The 14719-nt window shown below is 48.7% G+C and overlaps 1 protein-coding gene across 1 annotated transcript; it reads right to left on the bottom strand.

Moving 5' to 3' along the window:
- Positions 1–4829: 4829 nt before the first annotated feature.
- matcap2 (microtubule associated tyrosine carboxypeptidase 2) lies at positions 4830–14252 on the bottom strand. Its single transcript, XM_056582359.1, has 7 exons — positions 14013–14252; positions 12021–12784; positions 9713–9856; positions 8216–8348; positions 7742–8047; positions 7012–7109; positions 4830–5978 (listed from the first exon to the last, which is right to left on the bottom strand). Exons 1-7 carry the CDS (start codon positions 14035–14037, stop codon positions 5820–5822), a joined length of 1629 nt encoding a protein of 542 aa, XP_056438334.1. The 5' UTR covers positions 14038–14252; the 3' UTR covers positions 4830–5819.
- Between the last annotated feature and the right edge of the window lie 467 nt (positions 14253–14719).

Raw genomic sequence — 14719 nt, 5'->3', positions numbered from 1 at the left:
CTCCTTAGAATATAAATAAAAAGAAATTCTCTAGCCTATATTTAATCCCGTTACTCCACCATACTGTCCACTGACGGCGCGACTGCATGGAATAGAGCATCTGTCCAACATGTGTCAATAACATCATATTTTTATGTGACACTGTAAACACCTGTAATCCTTAGCCCAAGTGAAGGAGTTCAAGTACCTCGGGGTCTTGTTCGCGAGTGAGGGTACTATGGAGCGTGAGATTGGCCGGAGAATCGGAGCAGCGGGGGCGGTATTGCGTTCGCTTTACCGCACCGTTGTAACGAAAAGAGAGCTGAGCCGCAAGGCAAAGCTCTCGATCTACCGGTCGATCTTCGTTCCTATCCTCACCTATGGTCATGAGGGCTCGGTGATGACCGAAAGGACGAGATCGCGGGTACAAGCGGCCGAGATGAGTTTTCTCAGAAGGGTGGCTGGCGTCTCCCTTAGGGATAGGGTGAGAAGCTCAGCCTTCCGTGAGGAACTCGGATTAGAGCCGCTGATCCTTTACTTAGAAAGGAGTCAGCTGAGGTGGTTCGGGCATCTGGTAAGGATGCCCACTGGGCGCCTTCCTTGGGAGGTGTTTCAGGCACGTCCAGTGGGGAGGAGACCTCGGGGAAGACCCAGGACTAGGTGGAGAGATTATATCTCAACACTGGCCTGGGAACGCCTCGGGATCCCCCCGTCAGAGCTGCTCAATGTGGCCCGGGAAGGGGAAGTCTGGGGCCCTCTGCTTGAGCTGCTCCCCCCGCGACCCGACCCCGGATAAGCGGACGAAAATGAGATGAGATGAGACTGTAAACACATAATCAAATGTCAATTAAATCAAGTGTGAAAAACCAAGCCACACTCCTCATCACAATCGTTGTCCGTTACTCTTGATGCTTTTCATGACAAATCAGGCATTAAAAAGGGGTTATGTTCAAGAACATTTTACGTGGGTGATTACAAACTGATTATCCAAGGCGTTCTCGTCAGTCTTATTACCGTAACCCTATAAATACAGAGGTGAGCGCCGTGGTAATGCTGCACCATATGGCACTTCTGGCGGACCATTCAAATGGCAGGATTCGGAGGGAGAGGGTATTTAGGGACCATAACGATTTATTGGTAGGCTACATAAAAATATGTAACTCTATGTCAGACCACTTCTTTTTTTAATTCTGGGAAAGTGCGCTCCGTGCTACTGACAGAGTTCACTGCTGCAGCAACATGTTGCCACTCACTCTGCTTTTTGTTGTTGGCGATCCCAATCCCGTGACCGCCGAACAAAACTACCTTTCGGGCCTCCATCTCACCCACAAGTGTCTCCACTTCAACCTCCGTGAAATGTCGCTTTTTTGATTTTCTCAGTACTTCTGCTATTGTTTCCAACAAGACATAATACTTGCATCTGAGTCTGTTTTATATGCAGATCGCATTCATGAAGTCATTTGCATTGACCATTTATGGTTAAAAAGGGGCGTGTAGAGGGCGGAACGTGAAGCTGATTCAGCTGCGCACAATTGTAGTCAGTATGTGATTTATAAAGCAAAGATTGCGTACAGGTGTGCGTACGCAGTGTTTTATAAATCCGAATATTTTTTGGCGCACGCAAAACTTGGCTTCTGGGCGTACGCACATTTTTAGTAACGATCCCACGCACAGTTTTATAAATGAGACCCCAGCACTTTGGCGGAGTTGAGGTGAGCGAGGCCGGTGGGTTACATAACCGACCGATGGTGTCTCCCCCTCACATGAGGCTGTGTAGGAGGTGAGGCTCATCCGTGTCCAAGGTTGTGAGGTCATGGGTCCTCCATCCTGGGTAGAGGCTAGCTCTCTGACATGGATGGACGTTAAAAGGCTGGACGCCATAGTGGAGTCTCACCTACCGCCTGTTACATAGCAACGCCGCGACTACTTTCCAGTTGCCTTTTACTGCCCCCTGGTGGCCACCAAACGGCACTATGGTTAGTGACGCCAGGACTGATAAAGGGGAATGCGGATGATTCATATGGAATGCAATCTCTCGTTAGTAACTCGAGAATAGTTAATGAAAACGTGAGGAAACACAACACATAGCTAAGTAATACCTAAACTAACCATATCTAACTAGTACCCCAACTAACCACCTCTAACCCAACATCTAAACTAACCGTCTCTAACCCAGAACCTAAACTTAACCATCTCTAACCCAGTACCTAAACTAACCATCTCCAACCTAAGACCTAACTTTAACCATCTCTAATCGAACACCTAACCATAACCTTTAATCTAACACCTAAACTTAACTATCTTCTAACCCGCTAAAATGAGCAATGAATAAATGTTTTCCTTTTCGTAAAATTGCAACACCATCCTAGGAAATAGGCAAAAGATGTGCGGGCATTGCAGTAACATGCGGCTGCTTGTATGCAGGCATGAAAACGGGTCAGGGGTGAAAAAGGTGAGAAGGATATTATCCCTCTAGGGGGGTCCGGGGTATCCATGCAACTAACGATTATTTTAATAATCGATTAATCGATGAATCGGATAGAAAAAAATAAAAATAAAATTGGAATTGCCGCATCTTTATTCAAAAACTGAATTATTACTTCAAATTCACAGTGCAGACTGAAATGTAAAAACACCAGGTTATTGCTCCAAAGTCCCGGAACTATTAAAAGTAATATTAAATAATAAAAAGATTAAAAAAACATAACTGGGATAACACAAAAAAGAAACATACAATGTATGATATACTTTTATATGTATATAAGGGATGTCCATGGTTAACCGGTCAAACCTATTGATACCATTTTCGAGACTCCTTGAAATAGAACTTGTAATATTGCTTTAATTGCTGATAAGATGATGATAGTTCAAGATAGGACATTAAACAGGTCATAATTAATTCTATCTTTACTATCTATTTAATATTACTGGGAAAACAAGTCTTCACCACAATCTCAATTTTTTTTTTTTTTTTTTTGTGCTGCATTTGAACGCATCAATCGTATTTCTGAGCCGACCTGAACACATCACATTTGACACCGTTTGTGACCATTGGTTAGTTGTTTTTTATAAGCTAACTATCTCTATATCCTGCCGATTTTAACATGGATTTAAAAACTGCATTACCATTTTTAACTGACGGGACTTTCTACACCGTCCGGTTGTGTGATTACTACCGCTGCTTTGAATGACTGTTGATGCACGCGGTGCCGACTCCGAGCCCGTCTGCACAACGTCTGCAGCAGCAGCAGCTGACAGAATTTTCGGTTGGACCACTAGACGGATACTGAGTTGAAGGAGTTTTTTTTAACCTAAATACAGTGAAGGTACAACACTTTTATGTAGGCCTACAGTCCAGTTTTAAGATATGACAAATACAAGCTGTGGTCGCTCACACTGAAGCTCGCTGTGGGCGTGCATGAACCGTGAACCAACCTGTCGGCGGCTGGCTGTAAACAGTGCTGCGCCTATGAGTAACTTATTAATCGCGCGACACAACGACATTTAGTAATCGATTTTTTTCGATTTTATCGATTCGTTGTTGCAGCCCTAGTTAAAATGGTAATTTCAATCACTCGTATTACTGCAATACCTTACTGCGTCCGTATCTCTGCCTATGTACACAAATATATTGTATTCGTGTGCAGCACTTTGGTCAACTACTGTTGTTTTAAATGTGCTATATAAATTGACTTGACTTGACTATGGCCTATAGCCTACTTATTTTGGAGCGCCTGGTCCTCTGCCAATGCTACCGCGACAACAGCTTTCCGGGTCCATGTTTTCCTCCAACGACCGAGCGAAATAATAAAACGCTTGAAGTGTGGGCGTGGCGTCAGATCCGAGATCCGAGTCGGTTCGCAGAGAATACTCGAACGCAGCATAAGTACAGCACTTTACGGAGGACTATAAACTGGCCGGCCTCTGAACCTACCCCCCCCCCCCCCCCATAAATATTTTTTCATCGAATCTACACGATTAACGGAGGTCACCTATTTTGGTTTCAAAACGGCGAATTTCGCCGAAAGGTGAGTGATTTTCATGCCTGTGTATGACCATAATACAGGGTAAGAAGTCTAAGGCTCTAGTATATACTGTAGCACGGGTTGATTGACCCTGGTGATTAACGCATCTATCAGCCTAGAGTTCTGCATCGTGTCCACAAAGGGAGATCGATGTGTGCCGTTCATATTTAGTTACAGTAGCCGTGGTGGGTGTGAGTGTGTGTCGAAAGAAGCTTTCTGTGCAGCATGTCCACGCTTGTAAGTTGTCCACAGTTTCCCTGTGAAACCGGAGCTTGATCAGTTTCCCTGGCCGGTCACACCTCCGGGTCAAGTGTGACCGCTTTCCAACAGGTCAGTAATGGATCGCACTCCTGAAGAGCAGGTCCTGGTCCTCTACTGTTACCAGACTGGAGCAGACCTTCTGAAGAGCAGGTCCTGATCCTCTACTGTTACCAGACTGGAGCAGAACTTCTGAAGAGCAGGTCCTGATCCTCTACTGTTACCAGACTGGAGCAGACCTTCTGAAGAGCAGGTCCTGATCCTCTACTGTTACCAGACTGGAGCAGACCTTCTGAAGAGCAGGTCATGAGGCTCTACAGTTACCAGACTGGAGCAGACCTTCTGAAGAGCAGGTCATGAGGCTCTACAGTTACCAGACTGGAGCAGACCTTCTGAAGAGCAGGTCATGAGGCTCTACAGTTACCAGACTGGAGCAGACCTTCTGAAGAGCAGGTCATGAGGCTCTACAGTTACCAGACTGGAGCAGACCTTCTGAAGAGCAGGTCATGAGGCTCTACAGTTACCAGACTGGAGCAGACCTTCTGAAGAGCAGGTCATGAGGCTCTACAGTTACCAGACTGGAGCAGGCCTTCTGAACCCTCAGACAGCTCCCCTTAGGCAGGCCTTTTCAATGTGTTTTGTTGTGACCTATATCAAACACACACCCACTGCTTTAGGGAAAAATACACTTTATAGAGTTTTTATCTGACATTGATCACAAAAACGAATACACTTAATATTATACAAAACATGTCACATAGGAACACCATACTTTAGGAACCCCCTCAAGGCCTGGGTACCATCTGAAGTGTCCACAGTACACTGGGGGCTGACAACAGGAGATCCGTTAGCCATCTAGCATCAGCAACGTCAACAGGCATTTGGTTTGCTTCAGAGTCCAGGGAAGTCAAACCTAAACTACAAACTCCTGCTGCATAGTTTAAGTCAAAAAAGTCAAAAAGGTAAGAAAGTGCAAGTAGTGAGGCAGGGTAAGGGTTTGACATGACCTTCAACCTCTGAAGAGTCCTTGTGAACGCCTGTCATAGAAAATGTCTTAAGTATGTAAATACATAAGGGTAAATATAAGGGTTACTCTTATCGGAGCAGCAGGACTACTCCTTTCCTATATTTAGAGTACTTCCGTCAACATCTAGAAGGATCTAGCAGCTACATGCCCTTATCTTCATGTGTGCGTGTGTGCGTGCGTGCCAGCGTGCAGGTGTTTGTTTGTGTGTGTGCGTGCGTGCGTGCGTGCACACATTAAAACGGTTCTAATCAGGGTGAACTTTGGGAGGAGGTAGATGTTGCCGCGTATTTTTCTGGCCAAAAAACTGTTTCCATGACAACGTTGCATTAACCCGAGTTGGGCCTGAGTTTGAGAGGAGGACTGTTCAGGGGCCCAGGGCCTTCGTCCAGCTGGCCAATCACAGCCGGCGGTGGTGGGACATACAGGGCCTCTGTCTAGCGTCCAGCGGGCCAATCAGAGCGGGCGGGGGCAGGACATGCTAGGTGCCGTCTGACGCGGTCCCGGCGCTGTAATGGGGGGGGGGGGGGGGCTCAGACGATGAGGCGGAGCTCCGGGTCACTGAGCTGGTTCACCTCCATGATCTTCTCCAGCCGCTGGGCGTAGGCGGCTCGGTCCTGCAGGAAGTGGGGGATACGCACCTTCTCCGTCCGGCCCGAGGCCCGCAGGCGCTCCACGTCCTCGAAGGACACCTGGGGAGGCAGAGGAGCACCCGGGGGGGCCGGTCACATTAGACCGCCGGTGGTTCTGAGGGATCAGCCCTCGTTGCCGTCACTCCGCCCGTCTCTTTTATGAGTCCCAGTCGTCTTATCTATGGAGCTTTGAGTCAATCGCTCTGAGTTTGTTTCTCCGGCTTCGACCATCCTCTCCACTGAGTTTACGTTGTTACTAGAGGAGAGGCTCACAGGGCCACACGTACTGCAGGAGGCGCAACACGCTAGAGACAGCTACACCATCCGGCCCTCTGCATGAAAGCAATTAATGAAAGGAGGGTGCTTCCACAATGCCATACTCATCATATAACCCAGTCTCACGGAAATACGTGACACTGTCACGTCATTTAATCTATTCATTCGTGATCTGGGACACGTAATTTCAAATTTTTCTTGCTGAAAAGCACACATTTCTAACAATATGACTGCTTTTGGCCAGCCGTTACTACTTTCACCTTTGATTCTGAGAAATTTTGACAATTCATCGATATATTTAATGCAGGTGCGCTGCTCCTTATGCAAACCGCGACGGATAAAAAGGAAGCTGCTTCATCTCTTCTTTTTAGAATGTGTTTGAAATTTGTGCTTTTGGCACGAAAAAAATTTAATTACGTGTCCCAGATCATGAATGAATAGATTAAATTACGTGACGTGACAGTGTCACGTATTTCCGTGAGACTGGGTTGCATCATAAGCCCGTACTCTAGTATAATATTATCAATAAACCATTAAACAACCATGGGGACCTCTGTTTAGAAATCTTACGGAGCAGGAAAATGGAAGCTCTGTGGCTTGTGAAGTGGCTCCATGAGCCTTATGCAGCCTCCCTGAATGAGATCATGTTTTATGCCCTTCTGTGTTAACAAATGGATCAATGTTTCATGATTAACAGTGATCATGTTCTCTCATCCATCATTGTAGCTCATGCTACAGATGCTGCAGTTTTAAGCAGTCTGAACCACAGATGGAGATGGACTTCTTTTCTCTCTGAGATTGAACGAGGTGAGCTCACCTTGCCGAGAGCCATCAGCATGGGGAAGTCGATCTGCTCCCGGTGTCGGAGGATGTTCAGGATGCCCTCCAGATAGACCTGGTCTTTGCTGAAGCAGCCTGCGACACAATACAGAAATCATACATGAGATTCCCCCCAAAAAGATTGGACACACGCCTCACACTGACGGATGGGCTGACAAAACAATCCCTCGTCTTCTGCATCAGTCTCAATCAGAGTCATAGTTCATTCTACTTTAGAGTGGAGCATGATGCATCATGGGATTTCTTCTATTATGATCCAATATAAGGTTGGAAGATGACCAAGACAGTATTAAACAAATAAAATGCCCTTTTTACTATTATTTCTTCTTCTCATTGTGTAAATATATATAGTGTTGCCGTCTTTTTATTAAAAAGACTGTACCCCTTATTAGTTATCTTCAGAGAGGTACTGAACATCATCATGCTTATGGTTTATCAGCTAATCGTTTCTAGTATCACCCATAGTGCTCCAGGAACATTTGTGAGTGAGTGAGTGAGTGAGTGAGTCTGAGAGTGCGAGTGAGTGAGTGAGTGAGTGAGTGAGTGAGTGAGTGAGTGAGTGAGTGAGTGAGTGAGTGAGTGAGTGAGTGAGTGAGTGAGTGAGTGACTGAGTGACTGAGTGAGTGAGTGAGTGAGTGACTGAGTGACTGAGTGAGTGAGTGCGTGACTGAGTGCGTGACTGAGTGACTGAGTGCGTGCGTGCCCACCTGGCTGCGCCGTGTCGGTCTGGCCCCTCTTGGCGCGGACGCAGTAGTCCCAGCGCGTGTCGGGGTCCCTAAGGAAGCGGGCCAGGTCGCTGAAGAGCTGGGCGAAGGAGGCGCGCGCGGCGCGCTGCACCGTGACGTACAGCAGCGCCGCGCGCCACAGCGTGGGGTCCCGGCGCAGCAGCACGCTGTGCAGGCTGGCCAGCCCCTCCTCCGTGGGGTTGGGGGGCCGCAGGCCGTGCCGCCGCCGGCCCGCGCTGCCACTCCACGGCTGCTGGCTGTTGTTCAGGCTGCGCAGGTAGTGGGTGCCTGGGGGGGGGGGGGGGGGAGTCACAGGATGTAGTAGTACACACACACACACACACACACACACACACACACACACACACACACACACACACACACACACACACACACACACACACACACACACACACACACACACACACACACACACACACACACACACACACCTACCGATCTCGTGGCGCAGCATGCCCTCCAGCCAGTGCTCGCGGGCGGTGCAGAGGTTGATGGTCAGGGTGGGCCGGCCGCTCACCACCGTCATGGAGGCTCTGGAGAGGAGGTCCTCCGTCACGTGGACCACGATCTGGACCAATCAGAACCACGGTCAGCACGCACAGCCAGCTGCATCCAGCCTGAGGGTCACTATCACCACAGGAGTTCAGGAGTCGGAAGTGTGCACATCTTATTTTTATAATACCCAGTATTAACATTACCATACCCTATTATTTTTTGTGCGTATTGTTTATTTTCATGCGTCAGCATTTAGGACGTTCATTCCACATGATGAAACCAAAAGGCTGCCCACTGAAATGAAATTATAGGAGACTAAAATAGGCAGAGGAAAGGGAATCCATGTCAGAAAGGTGAGTCATCTGCTGTTAATGCAATACAGTGAGACACACACTCACCCCAAGCTGTGTATGTGTGTTTGTAATTGTGTGTGTCTCTGTGTGTGTGTGTGCGTGTGTAATCGTGTGTGTGCGTGCAATTGCACATTTGTGTTTGTGTGTATGTTTGCAAGGGTGTGTGTGGGTGTAATCTTGTGTTGCACAAGGCACAGAGAGCCAGTGTGCCGTAAGATGTTCAGTGAAACGTTACCAACACTGATGTAATGGTCAAAATATAAGGGTTACATAAGAGAACAGTTCTATGCCCAGGGACTACTACCGCTTTCTCTTTTGGCTGAACTCAGGTCCCGTGTCAGGGAGTACGTTTTATAGTACTGTAGCACTTCAGTGACGGATGAAGTCAGTCAGGGGCAGAAACCTCAGGGAAAGGAACACATTGCCATCGCTACTGTTCTAAATGAAAGGTTCTCCATATTCTCAATGCTCAAAACATTTCCCATGTTGGGCTAATTAAAAGGTGCTGTAGGTAAGCCTCAAGACCAGCTTTAAGTTGAGTATAATTAGTTTGATTCCTGAGCCGGCATAACCAGCTGTCAGTCTGTGAAATGCGCTGAGAGAATGTCTGATCCAGTTCCAGTCTTCCTCTGTGTGACCCAACCAAAATGACAGGATTATGATTGGTTTGGGGAATCCTTCATGCCTCGCCAACCATGCATCATCACAGCTCCACCACAGGGGGGTAACAGAGGAACATAGAAGAGGAAGGGGCAGGAGGTGGGTTTGGTTCTGGGCTGTTTTCATTTTTTAAATCTTGCCGTCTTCTCTTTCCAGCTCTGTATGAAGGGAGCTAGCGTAGCTTTAAGGACCTCAACCACAGCGTCCTGCTGAAGGCCTCACCTGGCCCACGCAGCTTTAAGGACCTCAACCACAGCGTCTGAAGGCCTCACCTGGCCCACGCAGCTTTAAGGACCTCAACCACAGCGTCTGAAGGCCTAACCTGGCCCACGCAGCTTTAAGGACCTCAACCACAGCGTCCTGAAGGCCTCACCTGGCCCACGCAGCTTTAAGGACCTCAACCACAGCGTCCTGAAGGCCTCACCTGGCCCACGCAGCCCTCCTTCTCCAGGTACCTCCTCACGTTGGCCCCGATGCGGCCCCGGCTCAGCAGGCTCCCGCCGGTGGCCTGCTCAAAGTTCTCATAGCTGCCGTACTTGTTCAGGGCCAGCTCCAGGATGCGGACCGCCTGGGGAGGAGGGAACAGCAGGACCTCAGGTTAGAGGAGGCCTGAACTCAGTGAACAGCAGGACCTCAGGTTAGAGGAGGCCTGAACTAACAGGAAGAGCAGGACCTCAAGTTAGAGGAGGCCTGAACTCAGTGAACAGCAGGACCTCAGGTTAGAGGCCTGAACTCAGTGAACAGCAGGGGTCCTAGAGTTAAAGGAGGGCTGAACTCAGTGAACAGCAGGGGTCCTAGAGTTAAAGGAGGGCTGAACTCAGTGAACAGCAGGGGTCCTAGAGTTAAAGGAGGGCTGAACTCAGTGAACAGCAGGGGTCCTAGAGTTAAAGGAGGGCTGAACTCAGTGAACAGCCGGGGTCCTAGAGTTAAAGGAGGGCTGAACTCAGTGAACAGCCGGGGTCCTAGAGTTAAAGGAGGGCTGAACTCAGTGAACAGCAGGGGTCCTCGAGTTAAAGGAGGGCTGAACTCAGTGAACAGCAGGGGACCTCGAGCTAAAGGAGGCCTGAACTCAGTGAACAGCAGGGGCATCCAATTAAGGGAGGCCTACACTAAGGAGAACAGACCCTTCTCATCGTAGGACAAACATTGGTGTCTTTCAATACTTTCCCAGTTATTTCCAGGGCAAAGGCAGCATACTAAACAAAAAAATAAATAATAAGGCAAAGTTTACCAAGTAATTCAGTAAATATTTGCTCAATTGTAACTGTACCTTGATCCTGGACAGATGGTTTGCTGCATTTTAAAAGTTAATCTTTTATATGGTGGATTATAAAGGAATCAAGGCCATTGATCATTAATTGTAGGTAGTTGGCATTATTATTGGTTTTATTTCATTAGAGGAACTCTGAGGTAAAGTGGAGGCTAGTTTGATCCACCACTGTTTGATTAGAGGAAACTTAATGTTAAGTGGTAGATTAATCAACTGCTGTTCATTAGAGGGACCTTAATGTGAAGTGGAGGGCAGCTTGATCAACTGCTGTTCATTGTTCTGGAGTGCTCCGTCTGGTCTCAGTAGCCTAGATCCCATAATAGAGGACTGGTAATTCAAGTCAACCTTATAATTAAGAAAAGGCGAGAGCGGCACACAACAGCAGCTGTCCCAATGCACATTATCGTACATCTCCGCCTCATCTCAATTACTGCTTTTTATCGCCCCAAAAATATTCCAGCGCTATTTATACATTTTTAAAAGTGTGGTGGGGGTGGGGTAGGAACAAAGTTCTTCAAAATTGAAGTGTCAAACCTGATCTGCCTCTGGCACGGAGAGGTGGGGTGGGATCAGTTTACTGGTTAACCTGTTTGTGTGTGTGGCTCCCTCAACAGATCCTGTACACTTCCTCCCTGCACCGTCTGGAGACTTGTGTTACCCCAAGTCGCTCTCGCAACACAACACCCCTACAGCATGTGTGTGTGTGTGTGTGTGTGTGTGTGTGTGTGTGTGTGTGTGTGTGTGTGTGTGTGTGTGGGGGGGGTATTAGTTCCACAGGACCTTAAGTAGGATGGGTCACTAGCAGCCATGTGGAAATGAATCCTCTTTTTAAATAGGAAATTAATTATGTATGATGGTCATACAAATATATCAAATTATTACTGTCGTGTATCATTATCAATCTAAAATGTATAAATAAATGTGGTTCCTCTAAGCCTTACATGAGCTGATGTAACTGGGTACAGTTAGCTGTCTGAATCCTCTGTCTATTAATGGAGAAAATGACAACGATTAATTAATTTCCTTCATCCCTCAGTACCAGATCACTCTTCAGCCTGTAGATGGCGGCAAACTCCCCACTGCAGCCTACTGTGTAGATGCTCTTTAACTCTAGCATCGTCTGAGACTACCACACTGAAGAGAATGAACTGCGCAAACTGACAGATTTACGTCCCTGAGCCCTCCGCAGTAATGAGGTTCGGCCTGGGGGGGGGGGGGGGGCACAGCTTTGGCCACAGTGCAGGGCCTGACTTGGCTCAGCCATCTTAAAGCAGTCAGCTCAGCAGACCGCCCTGCCACCATGTGTCTAGCTGATTTGTGATCAATGGTCGCATCCTCTGGACCTGCGGTATACGATCAACATCTCTGTTGATCTGCTTCTAACGGCAACTCCCTTCCATAAAGGTTTGTTTCAGGGGGGTTTGGCAGTGGCAGGGTGTAAGTCGGGGGGGCGGTCCTGTACCTGGGTCAGGAAGCGGTCCGAGGCCTGGCTGTGCCGGGCCAGCACCAGCGGGGACACCGGGTTGCTGTACTCAAACTGGGGGTTGTAGGTGAAGTCCGACTTGAAGAACTTGAGCTTCTCCTTCTCCACGTTGGACGGCTTGATGGCCGCCAGGATGCAGAGCTTCCTGCCGCTGTCCACCCTGAGGGCCGCGCCCGCCCGGGGCTGGGGGGGCGGCGGCGTGCTGCCGGGCCGGGCCTGGGCCTTCTCCCTGGGGCGGGCCGCGGGCCGTTGGGACAGGCCCATGGCGCTGCCCCGCACGGCGATGGCGCCGCGGGCGGGCTTGGTGGCGGCGGGGGGGCCGCTGGGCAGCCCGCAGCCCCCTGCTCCGGTGGCGGGCCTGCGGGGTGCGAGCGGCGCCGGCGCGCCCGATGGACGCTTCTTCCTCTGCGGCGCGGAGGACGCCGACTTGGCGGAAGTCCTGAGCCGCCGGCGGCGAGAGGGGGAGCGCTTGGGGGTCCCGCCTCCTCCACCCAGACGCTCCTCCACCACCCGTAGCTCCGCCTCCTCCGCCTGTAGCAGGACGTTGTAGCTGCTGCTGCCGCTGGTGAGCAGCTCCTGGAGCACGCTGCTGGGGGTGGAGGGGGGGGTGGAGGGGTGGAGCACGCTGCTGGGGGTGGAGGGGCGGAGCTTCTCCAGGTACACCTGGCTGGGGCTCAGCACCTCTGGCCGGGGCTTCAGGAAGCTCTGCTTGGACATGTCTCTCTGGGGCCAGCGGAGCAGCTCTGGGGACACCGGGAACACGGACAGAGAGCCGCGCTTCAGTCTAAAGGAGGAGGAGGCATGGCTCGCCCTCGCCCTGGTCTGAGTCACTCCTCTGCAGACGGCCCATTCTGTATTAGACTAATCCTCTTAAGGAGGGGGAATCTAAAAGGGATCTCTTGTGCTGACCAAGTGAAAATAAATAATCACTAACATCGCTGTCACCGTGCCCCGTTTCATTCTCCAGCATTTACTTCCATTCCTTCTCAGTAAGAGTAGAATCAGCACTGACATACCCCACTGGGTATATATAGATAACTATCTATATGTGTATGTGTGTGTATGCCATGAGCTAATGCGGGCTGACTTTCTCTTTAGCGTCAGGGCCGCTCTCACAGAGGTAATTACTGTCTCTGTGTGGACGGACACTACTGCAACCACAAGCAGAGTCCGTCGTGGGAGAGTTCTGCTGGGAGGAGCCCCGTTTGAAACCGAAGCCTTGAGCCTCGTCAAGACAAAGAGCAGCACTGGGTCAGACAGGAGCACTGATGCAGAGGGTCGGATAGGAGCACTGCAAGGAGGGTCAGACAGGAGCGCTGATGCAGAGAGTCAGACAGGAGCACTGAGGACCCCCCCCCCCCCCCCCTCCACCACAGGATACCAAAAAAACATTGGATAAACTGAATGAAACTGTCATCTTTAGACTGCGTTAATTAAATTGTAAAAAATAATATCACAAATGATATAATATTCTGCTTTGTCAGGCCTACTATCAATTGAGCAGTAGACGTTGTATGACTGATCCACCTGGTAGCACCTTCTGTCTACATATAAAAGGGGTTTGGATCTACCTTTTGCTTTTCAGAAATCGAACCTAAATACCCGTCTTTCTTTGGATCGAGTGATGCTTTATGAACATTCAAATTTGGAACGTTGTATATGTTTGGTAAATGATGTTAAGAAGTGTCTAATTCTGTCTTTTCATCCCTGGTGTACAATGTTGGTTCATCCACCAATGATGAGATATTATGGTTGGATAAATTGAATAGTTAAAACATGCTGCATCATGTGTGTATGTTCATGTGATGGCTCCGCTTTTAAGTTTGGGGTTTGAATTTTACATTTGAAAACAGTATATAGAAACGGAATGACCACGATATCCTTCCAACTCCGAACATCTGCGTTTCTATGTGCAGACCAACAACATGCTGACAGTCCCCAGAGAGACAGTGATCACTGTGGGGTCCTCACCTGTTACTCGTATTGGTCCCAGCATCCCTTGTTTCCTCCCAGTGGAACCAGCAGAGCTGATGTTGACGAGGAGGAACAAACTAAAAGACCAACAAAGAACGCAGTTATTACTTTATCTAAAAAGTCCCGTAAAGCTGACAGATAATGCTTTATTCACAAGTGCCGACTTCAAACGTGTTCCCCTTTCTTCTACCAGCGACTAAAAGCATGCAGAACCAACTGGACGCCCCCAGCTTTTGCTCGTCCCCATGGCTCCGTCTCTTGCTACGTAATGCGCAAGGCTTCATGGGTGATGGAGTTTAATGCGACGTTAATGTCTGACCCATGCATCTTATATTAATCTCGAGACCACGTCTGTTTACATGAATGAAGACGCTAACAAAATGAAAGTGCTTGATTGTTTAATGTGTTGATGTTATTGTTGCAAATGCAATGGCTATTTTAGAAGACTTTAAATTAATTAAGGGTTTCAAGCCTTATTTTGAGTAGTCCTATATGAGAATCGCATATTTCGAAAAAAAATATTGCCAGCAAATATGCAAATCTTTACAATAAAATATGAAATACACACGCACACGCACACGCACAAGCGGTCGCACACACAAACGCACACACATGCATACACACGCACACAGATAGCGCTTGTGACACGCCCATTTTGTGTGATTGGTTCGCGAGCGCTTCCTCAACCGTTGGAGCATGCGCAG

Source organism: Gadus chalcogrammus, chromosome 22 (assembly GCF_026213295.1).
Source record: "Gadus chalcogrammus isolate NIFS_2021 chromosome 22, NIFS_Gcha_1.0, whole genome shotgun sequence".
Classification (NCBI taxonomy): domain Eukaryota; kingdom Metazoa; phylum Chordata; class Actinopteri; order Gadiformes; family Gadidae; genus Gadus; species Gadus chalcogrammus.
The sequence above is the reverse complement of the archived record's forward strand: the minus strand, read 5'-3'. Positions and strand labels throughout refer to the sequence as shown.